Source organism: Botryllus schlosseri, chromosome 6 (genome assembly GCF_051294905.1).
Source record: "Botryllus schlosseri isolate E-star chromosome 6, Bs_hap1, whole genome shotgun sequence".
NCBI classification, from domain to species: Eukaryota; Metazoa; Chordata; class Ascidiacea; order Stolidobranchia; family Styelidae; genus Botryllus; species Botryllus schlosseri.
In genome coordinates, this window is record NC_137241.1 from 10,738,228 (window position 1) to 10,756,402 (window position 18,175).

General features: G+C 42.0%; 3 protein-coding genes across 6 annotated transcripts in view; 2 read left to right on the forward strand and 1 right to left on the reverse strand.

Moving 5' to 3' along the window:
* LOC145440245 (uncharacterized) overlaps positions 1-10,225 on the reverse strand; it is a 156,574-nt gene extending 146,349 nt beyond the window's left edge. The window contains exon 1 of the mRNA XM_080317821.1: positions 10,206-10,225. The gene's annotated coding sequence lies outside the window, so the exon portion shown is untranslated. The remainder of the gene's footprint in view (positions 1-10,205) is intronic.
* Positions 1-18,175, forward strand: part of LOC145440221 (slit homolog 2 protein-like) — a 56,339-nt gene that overhangs the window by 33,564 nt on the left and 4,600 nt on the right. For 2 of the 4 annotated variants that reach the window (XM_080317792.1, XM_080317791.1), the window contains 25 exons: positions 780-923; positions 984-1,147; positions 2,573-2,708; positions 2,769-2,840; positions 4,707-4,778; positions 5,361-5,432; positions 5,504-5,575; positions 5,636-5,707; positions 5,799-5,962; positions 6,394-6,544; positions 7,435-7,581; positions 9,288-9,359; positions 9,426-9,569; positions 10,676-10,914; positions 11,388-11,532; positions 11,590-11,733; positions 11,799-11,870; positions 12,291-12,454; positions 13,575-13,622; positions 15,273-15,389; positions 15,563-15,662; positions 15,726-15,863; positions 16,564-16,674; positions 17,321-17,467; positions 17,952-18,120. In XM_080317792.1, coding sequence (XP_080173918.1) covers positions 780-923; positions 984-1,147; positions 2,573-2,708; positions 2,769-2,840; positions 4,707-4,778; positions 5,361-5,432; positions 5,504-5,575; positions 5,636-5,707; positions 5,799-5,962; positions 6,394-6,544; positions 7,435-7,581; positions 9,288-9,359; positions 9,426-9,569; positions 10,676-10,914; positions 11,388-11,532; positions 11,590-11,733; positions 11,799-11,870; positions 12,291-12,454; positions 13,575-13,622; positions 15,273-15,389; positions 15,563-15,662; positions 15,726-15,863; positions 16,564-16,674; positions 17,321-17,467; positions 17,952-18,120 — 3,076 coding nt within the window. Of the gene's footprint in view, positions 1-754; positions 924-983; positions 1,148-2,572; positions 2,709-2,768; positions 2,841-4,706; positions 4,779-5,360; positions 5,433-5,503; positions 5,576-5,635; positions 5,708-5,798; positions 5,963-6,393; positions 6,545-7,434; positions 7,582-9,287; positions 9,360-9,425; positions 9,570-10,675; positions 10,915-11,387; positions 11,533-11,589; positions 11,734-11,798; positions 11,871-12,290; positions 12,455-13,574; positions 13,623-15,272; positions 15,390-15,562; positions 15,663-15,725; positions 15,864-16,563; positions 16,675-17,320; positions 17,468-17,951; positions 18,121-18,175 lie in introns of all 4 variants that reach the window. The other 2 variants (XM_080317794.1, XM_080317793.1) reach the window with 2 other exon arrangements.
* The window catches only part of LOC145440229 (RNA-splicing ligase RTCB), a 69,699-nt gene that overhangs the window by 14,906 nt on the left and 36,618 nt on the right, over positions 1-18,175 (forward strand). The window lies entirely within an intron of this gene.

The following is an 18,175-nucleotide window of genomic DNA, read 5'->3' on the forward strand; positions in this document are numbered from 1 at the left end:
GGGCCGGATTGGGCCCGCGACGGCATTTTGATCGGTCAAAATGGACAAATTTTATGCGCCAAATAATGGATACAAGTTTTCCAACCTGAGAAAGACTGTCATTAAACGACTTGTTCTGTTCGGGTTTACATATATTTTTACGAGCAAACATTTTCTACCAGGAACAATTGAACATTAACAAGAAAAGGCTGCATAACAATATAGCTGGTGATGTGAATTTCAGGTTTGGAGCGTAATGCTTTGATAGCAACGAACCACTCCTTGTTCATCAAAAAACCAGCCTTGTCGATAGAGGGCATCCGCAATAAGAATGCGCCAAATTAGGGAAATACTTCGGAAATTTTTATTTCAAACGACTGTACACTAATTTGATGAGACTGACAACTTCAAATCGAGAAGGTTTCGCAGACATTACGAAGTCTACATGATTGACGTTACTATCTCCATATTTTTATACTTTTCACAAACCCAAATATAACGTCACTAAACAGCAATGTGTTTGTATCAGCAGGTTAATGGAAAATTGGCAATGAAAATGAATATCCACACTGCAATAGTTCATGTCAGACAATTATTATGATGATATGAGTCATTAGGTTTTAGCAGTTGTGGTGCGAAACTGCATCATGCTTTCTCAAATTAAAAAATAAAATAAAAATTAGGTTATCAACCATTTAAAAAGTTTAGAGGTCTCGCGGACCCCCTGAAATTGCTTCGCGGACCCCCGGTTGAGAACCGCTGCTCTAGAAACAAGATTATAATTTATTTTACCTTACCAGGCAATTGAACCACAACGAAATTACATGCATCCACGAGAACAGCCTGCGCTCGCTGAGACGACTCGAATTCCTCACCTTCGATAACAACAGAATCACCACTTTCTCCCCGCAGAGTTTCTCGCACCTCGCGCGGCTGCGCACATTGTAAGGCGGCGCTGACCTTGGAAAATTCTTCCTATCATACTCAAATCCTAAACTTTTCAGCCGTTTTCATCAAAACCCGCTGAACTGCAACTGTCATCTCAGCTGGATGGCGAACTGGCTTCGCGAGCTCCCTGGGGCCGGACTGTACACGCAATGCGCCGAGCCGTCGCACCTTCGCGGAACTGAAATCAAACACTTGCAAGCCAGCGAATTTGTATGCGAAGGTGTGTGAGCGATAGATGTCAATTTGGTCTTCGTGCGTCTGTGGAGATAAAGTTAAGTCATTACTAGGGCTAGGCCAAGGCTGAGCGATCCCATTCCGAATCGAGTGTTCGAGTATCACTCATTATGACATCATCATAGGATGGATATATACTTTTTACGCCACCACAAAGAAAGTAATGCCAATTTTACATCGCATTAAAAAGAATTTCTTCTTTTTTTCGATGTACTTTACCACAATGCTGTAAGTAAGTTGATCATGACTTCATAGGAATGTCATTTCCAGTATCGTGAGGATCTTTCTACTGCATGTTGTGGACGCTTCGACACTATCAATCGCGGTGTCAATGTTTCCACGCTTGGAAAAGGTATCGAAACTATAATTCTCGTTAAACTCGTAGGGGACAGTGACGTATCATTTAAGTCCCCGACAAAAATTGTCTATCACTACAAATAATGCTAGATTCGGAATATTGGACTTATCGAATTATTGCGCCTGGCCCTGGAATTTAGAATTGGATTTGGATCTGCAACCGGGAACAGAACTTGGATTTGAAAATATTAAACCCACTCATCTCTCCTCTTTAGCTTAGAATAGCGCGTCCACTGTACAATGTACAAGGTCACGCTCTTGGCGACGCCTTGGGCAGCGCGATGAACTTTACCTGACTGGACTTAACTCCCGAATTGACCCGCGACATGCGCTGTTCCGCTGTCATTTCGCAACATGTCATGTACAAGAGTCGGAAGTTGAACAGCAAAGCCGTCTTGATCTCGTGTTATCTCAAAATAACGGCCGATGCGCTGCCAGACAATGTGTCTGAGTTAATCGGGCGCGTCGAGCAGGTAGCGATTATGGAGAGTTTGCTAAATTGCGGCGTCGCCCGTCGCCGCATAAACACGGGGTGGATTTCAAAGGCACCGATAAGTATCGGTTGGGATCGATCGGACGCCGGAATAAAAGAGGGGGTCGGGGCGTAATCGTTGTCGGGGCCCACCCGCGACAATGTGAGACGATCGATGTTTGAGGGTAATAAAATTCCGGGTTCATTATCTATAAATGATTTATGAGCTCAAGTTGAGTTCATATTCTGAACTTCTCGCAACGCCAGTGTAGCATTCCATTCACGTATTCTCAATGGCGAATATAAAGGCTTCTCTGGCTGCAATGGGTCTAACTAAGAAGACTATAGGAGTCACACTAAGACTGGTCGCATTCTCAAATCCAAATCTCGAATGCATTACGTGTTATCTCCGAATCCAAATCGTGAACGCAAATGCAACTCAAACTCATTCGTTGGTTGAATGAAATATAAAAATTACTTCCGTGACCAAATCCTAAACATCGTAAATTGAAATCGTTTTCGAAAATTTAAATTCAGTCCGTTGAATCCAAATTCATGATCAAATCCGAGTATATTTCACAGGGGCGTCCCAGAGACCCACGTGCTCCTTGGATTCTTACTGTCCGCCCGCGTGCCGATGTCTGGACGGCGTGGTCAACTGCATCGATCAAGGACTGACGTCACTTCCTCCCTCGTTACCGTCTGACGTCACTGAGCTGTTCGTAAACTGTTATAACCCCAATCGTGTGTTGCTGTCTTAAACGATGATCGCTTTTAGGCGCTTGGAACAGAATCAGATCCGGGTCATACCGCCAAGAGCTTTTGCTAGATACAAGCAATTGCAGAGAATGTGAGCATGATTTCACGTAACGCTTATTTTGTAGTCTCATGGGCTTGGTGTGTAAGACAGGCAAATATGGTTCGAAATCTTGCCCTTGTCAATCATAACTTTGTACGAATTGAGGTGGTACTATGAAAACGGGGATAATCATGATAAAATGCGTTTCTCTATTACGCTTTCTCTGCAGGAAATACCTTGGAATATCTCGTAGGCAGAAGCAAAGCTCTGTGTAATTTGTTTGGACAAACCATTCGCTATCTTCGGCGAATCGCACAAAATTCGGCATACGCCGGCTGTTTGGGCTAAGAAAAGAATACTTTTCGTCGTACGTTTCGTGTCGTTACGTCATGATTCGAGCTTTGTTTTGTTAGCCTCCGCGATCTCCGCCGTTATGAGAGTTATTCTCGATATTTTTCCGTCGGAAAATTGGATTACCCGACCAGGCCGCACTAACAAAGGATCCGGAATTATTTGCTCCTACCAACAATCGACCACACGCGATACGGCTAGTAGGAAACCGTACTGCAGATCCTTATTTTTTCTACACGAAGGCATTTTGTCGTGAGCGTAATTCCATCGCTGGTCAAGTGGTCAGCCTGTAGTTTTCTTTGTTAATACGATATTATAGGGGTTGGGGTTCAAACATCTGAACGCGTTTAGGCCGAACAAACGTGAGTCCACCGGCTACTTACATCACGATTTCAATCCGACCCTCACACTGTGAACCTTGATCAAGTCAAAAGTCGCATGTCGCAAGTTACGAATCCATTCCTCATTGGATTATAATAGGTGGGACAGGTCCCATTAAAAATCTCGGGTTCATAAGGGGATCGCGTCATGTGTAATGGCGATTATCCGTTTGTTGACTGATGATATCATCAAGACGCGCGGTTCGCCGGGGCTCTCGAGCGAAATTAAAATCTCATCAAGACATCACTACTGAGGAAAAGCTATCAAAACACGCCTCTCGTCGGAGAATTATAATTTGATTGATTAAGCTAATAGGATTTGAAAAGCTAGAGGATGTTCCTTGTTGCAAGAGCGCCACTTGACGCAAAGCGCAATGCATTCCTTTCGGTGAAATCACGGGTTTTCTATACGGAGACAGTCATCGGGCTACGTTAACCCAGCCAGTCTTGGACAAATGGATCAGTTTTTCCAAATTACATTAGAATTTTAATTATAATTACACAGTTCTTTATTCTTCAAATTAGACTGGAATTCGAATTATATCTACACTGATTTCTCTAAATTAGATTGCAATTAGAATTGTAGCTACACATTTTTTCAATTAGATTGGACTTAGAATTACAAATCATAGTTCATTGTCATAAGCACGATAATGGCAAATGTCTTTACAGAAAACTTGGCGCGTTTCGCACTATACAGTTTTCCTGAAGCATTTTCGGGAAACCCAAAAATTAGATTAGAATCAAAATTAAAGCACAGAAGCATTGAACAAATTAGATCAGAATTAGAATTAGAGAAAAGAAACATTTCACTAATTAGATTTGAATTAGATTACTGACATTTCGTCCTAATTAGTCTAATTGCTCATGTCTGCCGCTAGCGAGGGAGTCGGTGCTGTAATCGCGCGAGTGAATAAGCTTTCGATAGAGCCGTTTGCTTTTCTGAAACACACACTGTCCATTACTTTGTGCCTGATTTCTATCGAATTACGTGAACGACAGCTGTCGTCAGTTCTTCACAGTCCTGTGTCCTGCATCCCGACCCAGGCTGTCACACGATCCTACTTGCGTGACAATCTTGGGCGTAGGCTTTCTCGGTATGACTTACGGTCCTCGGGCAAGATTATGCCTAACGCGATCACCGGCTCGGATTTCACGGTTATCGACATTTCGCCTTCGTTTTCAGAGACTTGAGCAATAACATGATCGCCGAAATATCCGAAGACGCATTCCAGGGAACGAAGCGTCTGATTTCGCTGTGAGTTGTAATTTAATTTCTCGGACCACCCACCGTCGTGATTCCTATGGAGCAACGCAGAGCGAGCCTGTTCACGTTGGGATTTGCCCCGCTGGTCGCGACTTCTTGCCTTACATGGTCGTTGTTACTATTTGGTTTAGCATCTGTTGGATGTTTGGGAGTTTGTTTCTATAACAAATATTGCTAAGTGTCAGTTGGTGACCGTGAGAATGGTTGCTATTTGCAAACCACGGCGGTAATGAAGCAGAGTGTAATTGGAACCAGAAATACGTCATTATTGCGCCGCTACACATATCAGTAACCTATACAAACCCTACATGGCATTCCAAAGGCTGCGTGATAATCTAAGCGCCGTATAAGTTCATAATGATACTAGCTTTGGAATCAAACATCGATCGCAAATACTATTATGTAATTACAGACGTGGTCAAAGATGTAAACGGTGCTACTCGTGTATACTAGTTGTATACTTTAAGAGAAACCTAGTTGAGTACTTTGAAAAGGTAGCAGTACTTTGATACGGTCCCCATCCGCGTAATAATACCAACCTAATATTATGACGCGTGTTCGGTTTCATTGCAGAATTCTGTACGAGAACAACATCGCCAGCTTGCCTCGAAATGTATTTTCTGGACTGTCCAAACTCGAACTTCTGTGAGTCCGCATTTACGACTTGAATATAGGCTTTTGATTTTCAGTAGCGATAAAGCAACCTCGATTTTTAGCCTGTTGAATGCAAACAAGATATCCTGTCTGAGACACGATGCGTTTGACGGACTGTCTTCTCTCAAACTGCTGTAAGTAACGACATTATACCGCGTAACACACATACGTTTCATAAAATGCATTATCGCCAGGTCGCTGTATGATAACAAGCTGCAGACGATCGCGAAAGGCACATTCAAAAGTCTGAAAGCAATTCAACATCTGTAAGTGTCGTGAAAGCAATTGTATCGCCAATGATATAGATGCGCGGCTTTACCCTGCAATTTCTTACAAATACTCCCCATCTTTCTTCAGACACTTGGCTCAAAACCCGTATATTTGCGATTGTAACATGCGATGGATCGCTGACTTCCTCCACGAACATCCGGTCGAAACCAGCGGGGCTAAATGCGCCGCCCCGCGCAAGCTCTCTAACAGAAAACTAGGGAGCATCAAAGCGAGAAGATTCAAGTGTGACAGTAAGCGTTTGACGGGTTTCAAAAAGTATACCAGTAGTTGGATGTTTCTACGCCTATGTAGCAAAGAGTGCACGTCCGATTTACTACCAAAGATATGCGATACTTCGACCAATTATATTTTTGAAAAGTACTTGCTTGGAGTTACTTTCCAGACCTTTGATTCGCTACTTGTACTTGGGGTATATAGTTTTGGCATGTCTTATAGTAACCCCTAGCTCTGCTTGTAATTTCATTTGAATTTCTGATTATATGTGTGGCGTGTCCATGTGCTTCGGTATAACCATGTTCAGTGTCGCTAACGCACTCGCACCTTAACATGGTCACATTGAGCGCAAGGTCACGAGATGCAAGCTTTCTTCATTGCGGAATGCGCACTGATTTCTTTACGTCACTGTATTGTCTCCAAGCTCACACCATTCGTTACTGTTCAGACGGTAACAACTTCCCGTCGCCGTACGCCGGCGAATGTAGCCCCGAATCGGAGTGCCCGCCGAAGTGCAGATGTGACGGCACTGTTGTGGATTGCTCCAATCAACAGCTAACAAGCATCCCCGACAACATTCCCGCGTATACCACAGAGCTGTAAGTTCGACGAGTTGTATTTAATAATACAAAAACGTGAATAGTATATTCTCATTGGAATGAACCCAAATGTTTTCGGCTGACACTCGTCAGGGGTAATCGTCAGCAATTATAGTAGAGAATTGGAAAGAACATTGTTCTCTGCTAGTTGCTGACGATCACCTCTGACGAGTGTCAGCCGAAAATATTCGGGTTCATTTCAACGTGAATATACCATTCAATTGTATATATTGAAGCTCTGTACCTCCAAGAAGTTATTCAAATAACTAAAAAATGTTCGAATACCGTGTGCTTCACAAATTTTCAAAACTTCACCATTGCGCTTTCGCACCCATTACAATGAATGAAGGCGGTAAAATACCTCAATCCTTATGGAAATAAACCCATGAGGGTATAGGTAGTGTTTTCCAGTACCAACCCAAGAAGACGCAAAAGGTGGTATCGTTGAACAGAACCCACTACACCACGGAATATGACTCCATAGGCAGACTTGGACAACTAGATAATTATAGTTGTCTAATTTCACTAAATTAGAGCAAAATGCCAGTAATCTAATTCTAATCTAATTTGGAAAAGCTGAAAATTTTCTAGTTGTCCAAGTATATGCTTGGATAACTAGATAATTATAGTTGTCTAATTTCATTAAATTAGAGCCAAATGCCAGTAATCTAATTCTAATCTAATTTGAAAAAGCCGAAAATTTTCTAGTTGTCCCAGTCTGTCCATAAGGATTGGTGTACTTGGCCCGTTTTCAGTTATACGCTGCTATTGGAATAGGAGTGAAATTTTGCACCTTATTGAGTAAATCCTGTGAATACACCTATTTTTCTCCCATGTCTTTACTGTAGGTAGACGGAAGTTTCATTTTCAAATCGTCATCTCAATTTCAGAAATCTTGCCTTCAACGATATTGAGACCCTTTCCCGGCTTGATATTTTCAAGAAACTTGCGAATTTGAAGAAGATCGATCTGTCCAACAATAAATTGTCGGCCATCGAGGAAGGCGCTTTCAGTGGCGCGCACAGCGTTTTGGAATTGTGAGTTTACGGAGTGTAGGACGAATTTGTAATAGAAATTGGGCAGGCGTTATACCTTGATGTTGTATTTTAATCTGTTTCTAATACCGTTGTCTCTCGGTTTTAATCCATTCGGTGTCGTGTTTCACAAGACTAAATACCGATCAAACACTCATTCTAGCCGATGTGGGCGACCATCAGGGTGTCTTACGCGAAGCGTGGAATCGGTGCTGCTCAGTGCTCAGTTAGCCGTGTCCCCAAATAGCCCACCACAAATAAAACTCCATCTAAAGTTCGCCGGCGTGTCGGTATCTGAGAATGTGGTTGCCATAACTTGAGTTACATCAATTATAAAATCTTTAACTGCCTTACTACATTATACGCGATTGACCAGCTGAGAAAAATACATTAGGCACAGATTTTGGAAGCATTTCTTCACGAACACAGGTCGTGGTTACGGTACACGCCTCCGACCTGCGTGAATTCTTTCAATAATTCGCTGCTCAAGTGGCCATCACGTCCAGGTGGTTGCTAAAAACAAAAACTTCGGAAGATGTGGGATTTGTCGACTGCTCTGAATTCCATTAGCGACTAGATCAACATTGACTCACTGTATAAGCTCATTTGTTCTTACAACCAAACGCGCCATGTGCTTCAGATCTGACAGGGCATGGGCCGTGAGTGTTGTTTTTCGGTGATGATATTGACATGTTCTAATTGATGACCTTACAAGGACTATATGTGTTGCGTCTCGGAATTCTTTCACTAGTAAAATAACTACCTCTGATCCCCGTGGCCTTCTTTATAAGTCATTGTTTTCGTGGCTAGGTGCTGCGTTGAATGATTACCGAATGGTAAAGTTAATGCTGGCTGCTTTTTGGACGGACATAGTAAATTACCGATTCTTACATATCTCGAAAAGATGGGGGATTTCAGCTTCCAATAAGAGCTTGAAATTCAAATCTATACAGCCGGCAACATTCAAATACCTTAGGAAATGAGTACGGCAAGGGAATATCGGTGCATGCTTATATACTTATGCAAACATCGCAAATTCAAATTCGGTCAAATTCATCCAGTAAATAGTTCTGGTACGTTGATCTCTAAAACTTCTTTACTGTTGTTAGACCGTTTAATGATATCGGCCTTTTGGAAGGTATCGCCATGGCAGACAAAATCTCTCTATTCTAATTTTCTCGTGAATAAATTCGCGGACGAAACCGTAAAATACCTCTCCGTCCATTAAGCATTCCGGCTAAGTTCGCGTACCACCGTGACCGGTGACCCTTGTAATTGTTGAAATCATCAGTAAACATTTATGTCAAATTATTCCTCACCCACAAATATAATAGACTAATGGACAGGTGGGCCTCGAAAACATTTCGAATTTGGGTGATTCACGACCGTCGACGTACGGGCGTTCAAAGTTTACGCGCGGGAACTGTGTGGAAAGATATTTTTTTCGATACTGGTCATAAAATTCATTTGAGTCACCGTTGTTTGACTTTACTCGGTTTCATTTCTTTTAAAAACTCCATTTCGTCAGTTGGCAAAGTTGAAGGTTATCACAAATATTACTTCGCTTTCACACCTGGATATCAGTTGCATCCCAAATAAATCGGGACTTGTCTTCATAGTTCAGTTGATCCATCGTTACGGTAGCTGGCATATTCCGCTGTTTTACGCAATCCGAGACCAGGAGACGTGACCTGTGTTTGTCTTCTCAGGTGGATGAACGACAATGAACTTGAAAATTTGAAGGGATCCATGTTCTCGGGACTGACTAATCTCCGTACTTTGTATGTTTTCTTTTCTGCGCGTACGGCGGGATCGAATTACTCACGACTTGGATTCGTTTATTTCAGGATGATCCGCAATAATCATCTGCGTTGCGTAAATAATGAGACATTTGCGGGCCTGTCCACTATCACTCATCTTTCGTTGTATGAAAACAGAATTACGAGCATAGTGGAGGGGGCGTTCGATAGCTTGTCTTCGATGACTTTACTGTAAGTATTGTAATACATTGATTCTGCGGAGTTTACATTGTTACTGCGCCGGTTCCAAATGACTTATCTTATTCATTCTGTGCTTAAACACAAAAACCACATATCTAACATAATGTTCGAGCATCGGTGATTCAAATCTACATGTTAGTTGAAAAATACATGTCTTTAGTCCAAGAAAACATGAGCTCACTTCAAATGCACTTTCGTTCACCATTGAAATCTGCGTCACTAATCAAATCATACACTAATCAAATCACCCAAACGCTGCAATTTTTTGTGTAAAGAAATTCACATTTTGAAAAGAAAACACGGCGATTTCGATTCTACAACTATATTATCCGTTCTTTATTTGAGTGCACTGAAAATGTCAAGCTTCCCAGTGACAATTTCGATTTAAGATGACTGCCCATATTTGTGTACTTGCTGAGACATAAGTACGTATATTCATTCGTAATAAGTCGGTATACAAGTAACAATTCCGTACAATATACGGAGCCTCGCTCAATTATCTTAATACAACCCAATACTGAAAAGTTTTCAAAAATGAAAGTCGCTCATTTTTACATGAAATATGTCGTTTTAGACCACGATCAAATATATGAGTGCGCACAATATACATAATCTCTCATGACTAACCAAAATGCAACCAAATACTCCAATTGCGTAATGAATGAAATTCGTTCATTTTTGAAAACATGACCTTTTCGATTGCATTTCGACGACTTCGCTTTCCGACTGAATGATTGCTAGTCTTTTCTGTGCTTATTGAAGAGCAGAGGACATTTAGTCCATTTTGGACCCATATTCCAATAAATTAGTCGGTAAAATATACATAGTCACCCATGATCAACCATAATGCAACACAATACTCTATTTAAAAAAAATATTAGTTCATTTTTAAATAAAATATGGCGTTAACGATCGCGTTTCGACTACTTTAAACGCGCATTGACAACTATTATTTCTCACTGAATCGTTGTCAATCTTTTCTATGCTTACTGAAGTACGGAGGATAAACCTCCTCCCGTCAGGTATGTCCAACTGTCTTCGAATTGACTGAAATTCATCCCCGTCGCCGGCTGAGATCTCGAATTGTTCCATAACAGAAATCTCCTTTCCAACCCGTTGGTGTGCGACTGTCACCTGCTATGGTTGTCCGCCTGGCTACGCACCGGCACCTTCAAGTCGGGCAATCCGCGCTGCCACGAGCCGTCGATGCTGCACGGGTTCCCGGTGTCCGACATCAACCCGCAGGACTTCAGGTGCTCGCCCGAAGCGGCGTCGAAGCCGCCGACTTGCAAGCCGGAAATGAAGTGTCCGGAGAGATGCGTGTGTGAGGGTGAAGGTAAGGGGGAGTACTTGATATTATGAATTGGTATGTAGCTCAATATCGCCCTTCGGAAACTAAACTGTGGACCATAGGCGGCAGATTTATTCAGTTGCCATGATACAGGGGCTATTTCACATGATCCTTATGGCAATTGTGATCAACAAAATGATGCAAATTTATCCCAAAAACACTCTGCACTTTTCGAAATCCAAATTACTAACAGTCAATAGTGTTGCCTAAAATCTGTTGAAGTAGAAATGAGAGTAGTCCAAAACACTATCACTTGAATACGTATACTGTGTAGTGCACATAGGCCAAACTGTGAGTTCTCCGAAAGGGTAGAAGTAACCTTCCATCTTACTGACCCGCTTCGGTCACAGTGTGACCGCAATCAATGTATTGCTGCCTGGAATGAGCTTGCTGTATTCTTTTCTATGGTTCCGCCCGAAGTTTTGTAAGATTTGGGAACCTTATCGGTTTTATTTCAGGTACAATCGTCCGTTGCGTTAACGCTGGGCTCACCGCATTCCCGGTGGACGACATTCCAACAACAGTCACCGAACTGTATTTGAATCTCAACAAGATCAAGCTCATACCGGCGTCTGTAAAGCGATTTCGGAAGCTCGAGATACTGTAATGCAGTCCGTTATGCCAACATCGACACAACTTTACAACTTCTTTCCCGCGCAGAGATCTCAGCAATAACGCGATCTCGACATTGCAAGACAACTTGTTCTCGAACTTTACACGCCTGTCAAAACTCCTGCTGCCGTACAACCGCTTGAGATGTCTGCCTCCTCGCGGGTTCGCGGGACTGAGAAACTTGAGAATATTGTGAGTCGCAAGCGTTGTCGCAGTTACTGGAGTCATTTTTGTACACTGTCAACTTAATTTTACAGGAGCCTGCACAGCAACGAGATATCGACTGTACAGCGCGGGACCTTTGAGGACCTTCCTTCATTGAGTCACATGTGAGTCGATTTTATGGGACGTAACTGTCATGGTGATCATAGTAACGCACTGTCTGTACTTTCTGACTGGTCAGGTCTCGCAATTTGCACTACTTGAGTGATTCTCGGCAAGGCCATTTCCAGTTTTTCTTCAACATTTGTTTGAATCAAATCGCTTGATTCTTGTGAGTGAAAAAGGGAATATATTGCCCCGAACTACTCACCAAGACTGTAGTTCATAAATGATTCACTTCCCAATTCTACTTCAATCAGTTTTGATATGCCGAGAGAATCAGTGTTGAATACCATGGGTGACCACTGACCAATCTATCTACCTCTCCATATTTACTATACTGTCAGGGTTTATTGAATATTTCCGGAAACTGCACTATGTTGTAGTTTATAAAGCATTTTGACTGATTTATGATTTCATGGCGACAGCGCTATTGGATCCAATCCCTGGTACTGTGACTGCAACTTGGCCTGGTTCCGGAACTGGATCAACAGCGACTACAAAGAACCAGGGACGGCGCAGTGTTCCGGACCGGAATCTGTGGCGGGCATGGTCCTTCTGACGACTCCCGCGTCACGATTCCGATGCGACAGTAAGATATTATTCTTGAAATCCCCGCTGTTATATCTTTTGGTAACACTATACTATAGAGTATAGACTGTATTAGAAATTTGCATTTCACAATAATGTTGCTTGCCACCGTTCTCCCAACGTGAGAGTGTGTTGTAGGAGCTGTTATGTAAATAGGCCATTTATATTTGCGAATGCCTGTAATTTCTTGCACGGATTTGTCCAGCGTTTGTGTGTTGCTTCTCTGTGGTTACGCTGTAGTAGAGTGTAGAACACTCCGACTGATCTCAGGGTCGGTTTTGTTCCCATTGCGCGAAAACCATTAGTGAGATACTCAACGTTTTTTCGATGTCCCCCAAAAGCACAAAGTAAAAGGATTTTGCTTGCTAGAAAACCATGAGCACGGGCGGGAGGTTTTAATTCGGTATCGCGGACGCGGTGAGGGAATTCACGCTCATGGTTTTCGTGCAAGAGTCGTGGCTTGTATTTGAAATGAAGGAAGGACTATGCTGACAACTGATAGTTTGTAATTATGGACATGCATTTTATATGTCCTGAGAAATCAATGATGGTACACACTCCCGGTTACTCTCAAAGGCGGTCAAAGTTGTCAGCGTTGCTACTCAAGTAGAAGAAGAAGTCTAAAAGCATAACCTCTCAAGTTCTCTACTTGAGTAACCTACTTGAGTACTCTGGTAAAGGAGAAGTACTGACAATCTCTGGTTACTCTACATAAAATCAATTATCATCTAAAGACTTTGTAGCGTTGAATTCACTATAGTAAACATTTCCCTTGTCGGTTTTTCTAAACTGCAAGTACCCTCTCGTGCTGTCAAGTTATGATTTTATCACACCGATTACGACTGTAGATATCTTCTAAACTCTGTGACCACGTACATTGGAAACGGGCCTAATATATCCGATTTACCGCCATAATAAGATTTGATACGACATCATTATCCATGCACTGTCACTCAGGGAATTGAATGTGGATAAAGTAATTTAAACAGATCAAGGCGGCATAAAATGTCCCATGACGCTTTCCATCCAATATTTAATAGTTCTCAGCATAGTCCGCTTCATTTCAAAATCGGAGCGAATTTTAGGCGGTTTTTTCACTGTTTCAACCACCTATATTTCAGAGCTGCCCTACCGCAAGTGCAAAAAACGTCGTAAATTCAGACGGCGAGGTAACAACGACATAACCCATAATCCTCCTGCTTTGTGCTTCCGTTCTAATAAGCGATGAAGGAATGAATTTTGTTTGATTCGGGGCACGGTACTAGGACCTTATTAATTTTATTGCGTTAGCTGCGGTTTCATCGTCCGTTTGTTTCACTGAGATCGTGAGATCTTTCGCACCGAACTCGTCTTTCGAAATAGTTGCATGGTGACAGGTGTTTGAGTGAGAATTGCATTGGATAAAATGATCAGAAAGATTGGTTTAAATCCGCCGGTTTTCCCTAAACCTGGTATGCGAAACTCAGCGTGAAGCTTGTTGGTCCAATTGAATCGTTAGATCTACTGCAAGATAGAAATGGAAGTGTCGTTAAGACTGCAAACGATTTGCCTCAGAACTGTATGGTGTGCACTATATCGACAATGCGGAGAGTTTAATTGTTTTGTCGATCTTACAGCTCGTAAAATATGAGGTCATGCCAGCCCCATATCTATAAATGTAACAAACTATTTGTTTGTGGTATACTACGAAGTCATATATAGTCAATCCGGCATATTTAAGACGAATATTTTACCCTACCCTCAGGGCTGTTTCTACTGGCATTTCTGCATGTCACTAGTAGGCGAAAGAGTACTATTGCCTCTCAATTTGAGTAGATTTTAACGAGAATAATAGGCCTTCACAACCAAGAGTAATATTTTATCAACCATCTTGACGCGTCGAGACCTCCGTTAGCCGTAACTCTGCATTAAAAGATGTTACACATCACTACCGGTACGTATATTCATGGTACGACATTTCTGTCGGGTATTTATTGACCATCACAATGGTCACACAGCGTTACAAATTAGTTTGGTCCAGAAAAATGAAATTACCATTAAAAAACTGCCGACATTTTCATTTTTGGCTGCTAAAAGCATATATGTTCAACTTCTCTAGTCGTTATTGCTGTTGTGCCATCGTGATCGGTGGTAGTCGCCTCAAAGCTTGATCCATATAGACTCAGAATTGAATCATTCCAGCCCCATGGTGTTTCTATTGAAAAAAAGCAGGGCAGTGTTCTGAGTGATACGGCCGATTTGTTTACCACGCTGTACTATATAATAATTGGTGATGTAGTAGGACCTTGACTCGAGATAATGTTTGAAGTGATGCATGTTGGGATCTCCTTAGCATCGTTCTTCTCGTGGTCTTACATCCTTAGCATATATGTTGCTTGAAGCTTGATGTAGCTGTTCCGTGGGCGTGTAATCCATTTGCGACTGATCTGAATGCTTCTGTTATACGTGTTTGAGATTCCCAATATCTCATTCCTACCATTACTGAGCGTCTGTGCCGACATCGATTGGTCTTTTATAGGAACTTGTCTTTTTGTGATTGTATACTATGATACGATATATGTAGTACTTTGTAATGAGCCAGGTTTGTAAATCTGATAATTCGCGTTTCTGTGGAGGGAACGTGTAGTTTTATGGTAATCTTCAAATAGGAATTTTACTTTCGCTGTTGCATGTATGGAAAGTTCCTTTTGCATGGTCCGTTGATTCTCAATTCCGATGCATGCGTATGGTCGATGTTTGCAGTGGTTTTGTAATAGTAGTTTTTCTTTAAATCGGACATCTTAAATTGCAGTTTTTCAAAGTTTCCGTTTATTCACCAGGTCCCCTTAGTATACCCATCGCTTCGAAATGCGACCCGTGTCTCTCTGACCCCTGTCTCCACAATGGCACGTGTAGGCTTCATCCTGAGGAGTATTATCAGTGCATATGTCCAACGGGTAAGTCTGATTGATGGCATCGCTGATATTTATGAGGAAATAAAAACCTATTTTCACACGAACATGTGACTTACTTTTCCTTTTAAGGAATTCAAAACGCATCTGTCTCAGTGGTACATGAAATATTAATATTTAATACTTACGACTTACGGTAATCCGCTTTATTACGACAGGATTCAAGGGCAAGCACTGTGAAATGCCTGTTAATGCTTGTAATCTGCGTCCGTGCAGGAATGGCGCTACGTGCCACGGCCGTAATGAAATATCTTACACGTGAGTAATTGAATCACGCGTTACCTTGTTGAGACGTTAACGAATTTTTTGTGAAATTTCCAGGTGTACGTGCCCCCCGGGATTCACCGGCTATGACTGTGAAATTAACATTGACGAATGCGCGCAGAATCAATGCCGACCCGCCAACGCTACGTGCATTGACGGAATCAACAGCTTTACTTGCCGATGCCCTGCAGGCTGGTAAGCGCAAATGCAATTAGGCTAAATCGTTGCTGCCAAGTCCACCATATAGTAGGGTGCAGATCAGGCACACACCACATTTCGATACCAAATTTCGCTTTCAAACCAATGCAGATGGGTGTAGTCGCATCGTATACACCAATCCTTATGGAGATCTATGTCGCAAGGGTGAGATTTTAGTAAACATAACCTACTACACTCGTTTTCACGTATTAGACTGGGTGTGGAAGGAAAATTTAGTACCAGAAAGACCTGATCACCTATAATTACACACTAAGCTATGGTGGAAATGTACTAAATACACCTAGTACACTAATACACTTCTGTCTACAACCCACCTTAGAATAAAGATTTACGAATGGTCGTAGTAAATTAGTAAACTAGCTATAGTGCGAGTGTGCAAAAACTGTGCATATTTGCTTATAATCTCCATGGTTCCGGCTTGACATGATCTTAAGGATATATTGTCGGCACCTGTACAGCTATACGCAGTTATCTATACACACAAATATAGTATCTTGTATGTGTTTTTGTTTTGAGTGTTTCTTACATACTCAATATGTTTGTTATTAATGTTCCGGTTGGCGAAGCAATAAAATATCTCTCTTTTTCTCTCTGTCTCTTACTCTTTCAAGTATTCTTCAACCTCTCCCAACTCCTCTGATTCCACCCACTGACATTGTCCACATATGTCATCCAGGATGGGCGACTTCTGTCAAATCGAAATCGACGACCCTTGTCAGAGACAGCCTTGTCTCAACAACGGAAAATGCTTCCCGCATCTCAACCCCAACGAAGACATCACCTACACGTAAGTGACATTTTACGCAGAGATGGTGATCATCGATGATGCTGAAGTACGAATAGAAGTAACGATTGTCGACAAGTAGAAGTGGAAAACGAAAGGTCGGAAATGTACTGAAGTATGTGGATTGAAGAAGTGGATTTGGGCACAGTTTCACATATAGTAATAGGGATTTGCCATTTCAATAGCAAAAGTTACACACGAGCCTAGTATTACTACTACTGCTTTCTACTTGAAAAAATCTGACATATAAAAAGTAGGTCTCATCAAAACTGCGAAAGTGAATATATACCTATTGTTACCACAAGGAAAGCAATGCCGGTTCTACACTACTAAAAGATAATTTGCTATATTTTCGACCATATCTACTTCATTGGACAGTGACAATGCTGTGGGTTGATCACGGCTTTAGCGAAATGTTATTTCCGATATGGTGTGTATAGCTTATTTCCGATATGGTGTGTATAGCTTCATACTGTGGATGTCATGATACGTTGGGGAAAATATCGACAGTATACTCCTCCTTGACAATATAGTTCTCAGTGAAAACTGCTGTGTCATTTCAGTTCTTCTGTATTTCCTTATGTCCAAACCTAACCATGACCATTGACGATCGCTGAACGCCACTCGAATATATATGTATTGGCTACAGGTGCGATTGCGAGTTTGGATTCCGCGGTGCGAACTGTTCCGAACGTTGGGATCCGTGCGATAACCACAAGTGTGAAAATGGAGCCGCTTGCATCCTTTACAGATCAAACAGCGAGGGATACAGATGCGACTGTCCGGTGGGTTATCGGTAAGTGAACGAATAATCGCTATCAATATTCTTAAAATTGCAATAACACAGTATGGGGTTTCATGATACGCTTCGGAATAAGGGTTGGTGATTTTTATTGGCTGCACTTGCGTCCTAGTTTATTCTACCGCCATAATGACATTTCATCCTGCCTGGGCATGACCTACTATCTTTCATATAGTCGGCAGGTGCGGAAATGTAATATAATTATGGTGGAGCGTGGATTTTTTCCATTTTTGATGACATATGCATCCGAAAAGTAGGTTAAAAATAGTGACCACCTCTAGTGTACCGTATAGATTTTGCTTGTACTCAGTATAACGATCAAAACCTGTTAAAGCCGTCAACTACCACAAGAATTTGTTTCATATTTTCATATCGCCATGACGCCATCATATAATAAACACGATGTTACATGCGCATATCAATCGTGAAATGCATTGATGCGTAATACATTATCTTAATCAACGCTTTTCTGTTGCAGCGGCGAATTCTGTGAGTTCACCACCGGGAACTCTGCCGTGATTCTGCAAGATGACCCGTGCATCAACAACGATTGTCAGAACGACGCGCAATGCATCGTGCAACCCCGAGGGTCGTCGGATTTCGTTTGCAAGTGCTTGTCGGGATTCACTGGTGACAAGTGCCAGTCGGTAAGCCTTCCCACCGCGGTCTTCCTATCAAACGGATGATTATCACGCAACTTCG